A 5,202-nucleotide genomic window follows, 5' to 3' on the forward strand; every position below is an offset into this window, starting at 1 on the left:
TCAATAGAAGAATTATATTCGTAATGAGATTGTTAGGCATCGGTAGACAAGGCCTAAATACGTTTTGCGGTCTTATGGATATCAGCCAAGGGATAAGTAAAAATGCATACTCTCTTATTGTGCAACACATTCATACCGCGGCGAAGATACTGTTTGATGTTTTATGCAAAAAAGCAGTAAAAGAAGAACAAGAAGAAAATGTTAAACAAGGAAGGTCTCCAACGAATTTAAAAGTATCTGGCGATGGATCATGGAAGAAACGCGGCTTCTCTTCGCTATACGGAGTAACGACGCTTATAGGCTATTACACTGGCAAGGTAATAGATCTTGTTGTAAAAGGAAGCTACTGTCAATCTTGTACGTTTTGGAAAAAAAAAACAAAATACTGAAGAATATTTTCAATGGCAGGAAGGGCACGAAGAAAAATGCGCCGTAAATCATTCCGGTTCTGCAGGTAAAATGGAGGTGGATGCCATTCAAGAAATGTTTTCGAGATCCGAAGAGAACTTCAAAGTTAAGTACGGTAATTACATTGGAGACGGAGATTCCAAAACGTTCAAGGCTATTTTAGATTTAAATCCATATGGTGACAATTTTACGGTAATTAAAAGTGAATGCATTGGACATGTTGAGAAACGAATGGGCAGTCGGCTCCGAAATGTAAAAAAAAAAGAAAAACTTGGCGGAAAGGGGAAGTTGACTGACGTTCTCATAAAAAAACTGACTACATATTATGGTTTAGCTATAAGAAGGAATATTGATTCCGTCGATTATATGGCAAAAGCTGTAATGGCGACTTATTATCATTTGTGTTCCACAATTGAGAAGCCAAGACATGAAAATTGTCCGGAAGGAGCTGACAGCTGGTGTAAATGGCGCGTTGCTGAGACTGCAAACAAACACTTCGATCACCCGCCTGCGCTTCATCCGGATGTTCAAAAGCATTTACTACCAATTTATGAAGATCTGTCAAGGAAAGATTTGCTAGAAAGGTGTTTAGGCGGACACACACAAAATGCTAATGAGAGCTTTAATTCTACCGTTTGGCGTCTAGCTCCAAAGCACTTGAATTCAGGCATAAATATCATCGAGATCGCAGCCATTATAGCTTCTGGCGTTTTCAACGAAGGCTATTATGCAATTTTAAAGTTAATGAAATTACTTGACATAAAAATTGGACAGCAATGCAAATTTTTTGCCGATACGTATGATGCCGAACAGGTGACGAGGCAGGAGCGTCGCAGTCTGAGCAGCACTAAGGAGGCTCGAATAGCTCGCAGACAAGAGCAAATTGAGTTAAACGAATTCTATGAGGAGGCAGAGGATTTGCTGTATGGGCCTGGAATAGCAGACTAGCAAGAAACAGCTGTAAGTTTCCAAAAATTATAACTTTTCGATACCCAAAACTTTAAACGCGTTTATCTCAAAACCACTTTTTTCAAACTGGCGGGCGTGATAACTCAAAAACTATTCGCTCAATCGACTTGGCCTTGTGCATACATGTAGATAAATGAATTCCCTCGTCGATGAACCTACAATTTTAATAATATAATTAAATTAAACAATTTTTATTGCATAAACAAAACGAAAATTTTTTGTCAAAATCGCTATTTTTTATTTAAAGTCCTGCCGTTTCCTCAATTTTGTACTTTTGCCTTCTTTTTTAGGTTCACCGACGGTGTAATTTTATACAGAATAAGAAAACTTTTTTTATTTTTGTTTCAGGCGAGTACAACAGGTGCTATAACGCCCGCCGATTTACAAACGCCGCGGCGAAGTACCTTGATGGTTCCCAACATACCAGTTATTTTTTAACAAAAAAATTTTTTTTTACTTCCTGACATGTATAATAAAACACCCTAAAAGTTTAAAAAAGATCCGTCGCATTGATTCTTTAAAAAAAATTCCAAAAGTTACCTTACTTTTTAGTGTGTTACACGAGTCTCCCCCCTTAAGAGTGTACGTCAACGCAGAGTTATATCGAGGAAAATGTCGCTATCGGTTTTGCTCAAAGTGACTTCAAAAGCTTTCTCTCTTTTTCTCTCTTTCTGTCTCTCTATCTACCTATCTATCTATCTTTATCGTTATCTCCATCTCCATCTCTATCTCTATCTCTCAGTGGATTTTGGAATCGTCTTTGGATTGCGGTGTGAAATCCATTACCGTCCTCATGAGGTAGCATCGCGCGCTACATCATATTCCTTCGAATTTCCATAAGTGCGGACACTTCTCACCGCCGCGGCTCTTCGAACGAGATGCAAATATGGCTAGGTACGTAAATGCAAATCTACCGAGTGGACGGCACGGACACAACAAAGACGGCGCGGATTCTGCGATGCCATTACGCTTCGTTCGCTGTCATTTCACGGGTGACTGATTTGTCAAACTCGCTGCACTCATAACCAAGATCGTTTTAATGAAACCGAAAATGGGAGCTGTGTTTAAAATTAATGTGCTGTATAACAGACTTCTATGTGAAAGAAAAACAAACGTGAATTCTAAATATTTCAAGATGAAGATATTGGGTTGTTAAATAATTTCTAAATAAGTTCCGCTATACATAATTAAATAATTACTGAATCACTTCTTCTGAGAAATTATTATTATTTATGATATCTAATTATTTAACCGTCACTTCAACAAACGTCTTAAAAATCGAAGAAATAGTCAATACTTAATAGTATTTTTATTTATTTAACATTAATCCATTTAAGACAGAAATATTGAGTAAAGTAACAGATAAGATATAGTCATATGTATTGTATAAAACTATTTTAAAATATTTTATATCATTATTTTTTATTTCGTAGTTCTAGATGATGTGTTGCTCTCACACATAATTTTCGGAATTTAAAGCTATTTTTGTCGTGTCAACTTCGGGATGGAGTGCAACCCATTTTATATATATGGATGTACGCTATACATATATCATCCGCCGCGATACGTAACTTATGAGGAAATAGAATTTCGCGTCTATTCCGCCTGGACAAAGGATATCTCTTCTCTGTATTTTTCGAAAACTTAGATTCAAACTACGACCTGCTTCCTTCGGCCATCCACCAGCCTGCGTTTACTCCACCGGCCATCAACCAGCCATCCACCGGCCTGCGTTTAATCCACCAATTTAAAAAAAAGCAAAAATTTAAAGTCTGATTTCAAGCCAGAATAGTTCCAAGTAGCTCATTTGATTCCTTTCGAAAAGTTCTCGAGTTCCTGATAAGAATTGCAAAACCTTATTTAGCATTATTTTAAAAAAATTATCATCATCAAAAGTTATTCTTTCAGAACGCTTAGAGTTCTATCCAAAACTCTCATCAGAACGTCTGCAACTCTTCCACTAACTAGGCGATCCGGCCACTAGTTAAGAAAATATTCGAAGATACAACGGATGAAATTCGACTAAGTCCGCATAAAATTTTTTTAACTTCTATCAGTTGCAAAATAGACATTCTGCTGAACGCAATTTTAACGAACAAATTTTATCTGTGAAAGTATTTTACAGTGAAAATAAAAATAATTACAGTATAAATAATTACTTTTATTTTTTATTATAATAACATTGATTTTATAATAAAAGAAATATAACTAAAAAAACAACAGATCATGTCTAAATCGACCTTAAATCGGAGATATATTCACGGAGGGAGTTCGTTATACGAGAGTAATATTGATATAAATCACGCAGCATCGATATACAACGCGTATTAAGGGGATGCTGGAGACAGCTCTGTTTTACCGCGAAATTTTCAGACACACTAATCTTTTGATTGATTTCACCGAATTAAAAATTTTTTGTCCAGAATTAAAGTATGGACGATAACGAATACCGCAGACACCATTTGCGTATGAAAAACGAAAAAAAATTAGAAAATTGCAGTTTTATTTTCGATTCTAGCGGTCAACTCATGACAACATTTGCTGCACATAAAAGTTTTAGACTGTGTACGTATACAAAAACCTGGCAGGCGGTATCGGAAATACAATAAAGAAGAATCCTGCGCTTGCAGAAATGAGCTGCGAGCTTTAGTATAAGAGAAAAGTGTGTTTGAAAATTTCATATGCACATGTTACGCGTCTCCCCGAATTCAGCCAAAAACATACGGATCAGTATAACGGGTAGCCCTAGAGCAGGCGCTCTGTAGGTATGTGTAAGAATCGGTGAGCACTTCTTTATCGACGCTGATCGAGTTCGCCTGCGTTCTGTATGCATGTGTAAGAATCGGTGAGCACTTCTTTATCGACGCTGATCGAGTTCGTCTGCGGCTCCAGCATCCCCTTAAAGATGTAGCGATAAGATTATCGTAAACAATATCAATAAGTAAACGCATAATTTAATACATCAAGTACAGATCGTCATGGCGTATTAAAAAGTTTAAAAAGTTACATGCAACGTGCGTAACTTTCTTTCATTTAAAAGAGAAATGTATAATTTTACGAAACAATGAGAAATTCTTTTTCTACACTGCGAATTATGATAAAACGGCTTGCAATTACCATTAATTACAAATTATTCTATACATATAATCATTAGTCTATATACTCTATATAAATCATAAATGGTACACGGAGAAAATTGCTACGGTTGTTACAACAACATTCTCTATGATTGAAAAAGAAATGTATATGAATTCAAGTTATATTGATATTACATTAAATGTAGCTGTTAATATATGCTCATTTATACGGTTCTCATAATCGTAGTTCTTACTATAAGTAACATTCGGTTACAATACTCTCATATATAGGTAACCTCAACCAAAGGATTATTGGTACTCTTTCTAAAGTGGTCTGCAGTATAAATAGTATGGTTGAGAGATCTATAAGATATAGTTGCACGGTATAGCACTGATTGTGAGAGTTCAGTTCAATCGCAAAGTCACTTCCAGAGTACTATGGTTTCCATAGCCCTTTGTATTGATGAGCGAAAAATAACATTATTATTCTGTTGTAGCAACCCTAACTTTTCTCCGTGTATAGTTGTCTCTATACTATTAACCCTCAAAACACCTCATTTCCTGAGTCACCTTTTAAAACCGCACATGATGGATTAGCGTAATCGAGTTTTGTTTTCTTTTTTGTTTTTTTTGTTTTTTTGCTTTTGTTTGTTTTGTTTTTGTTTTTTGTTTTTGTTTTTGTTTTTGTTTTTGTTTTTGTTTTTTTTTTTTTTGTTTTTTGTTTTGTTTTTTAGTCTTTTTAATCGAT

The 5,202-nt window shown here is 35.5% G+C and overlaps 1 protein-coding gene across 1 annotated transcript; it reads left to right on the forward strand.

Moving 5' to 3' along the window:
- The first annotated feature begins 342 nt into the window (after window positions 1–342).
- Window positions 343–1,356, forward strand: LOC139786164 (uncharacterized). Its single transcript, XM_071725308.1, has one exon. The coding sequence runs from the start codon at window positions 460–462 to the stop codon at window positions 1,354–1,356; it is 897 nt and encodes a 298-aa protein (XP_071581409.1). The 5' UTR covers window positions 343–459.
- Window positions 1,357–5,202: the final 3,846 nt, after the last annotated feature.

Source organism: Temnothorax nylanderi, unplaced genomic scaffold (assembly GCF_030848795.1).
Source record: "Temnothorax nylanderi isolate EJ_2023f unplaced genomic scaffold, tnyl_v1.0 TNYL_tig0969_pilon, whole genome shotgun sequence".
NCBI classification, from domain to species: Eukaryota; Metazoa; Arthropoda; class Insecta; order Hymenoptera; family Formicidae; genus Temnothorax; species Temnothorax nylanderi.

Excerpts from the sequence above, each read along its gene's own strand:
- LOC139786164 (XM_071725308.1), top strand. The coding sequence starts at position 460 with ATGGAGGTGGATGCCATTCAAGAAATGTTTTCGAGATCCGAAGAGAAC.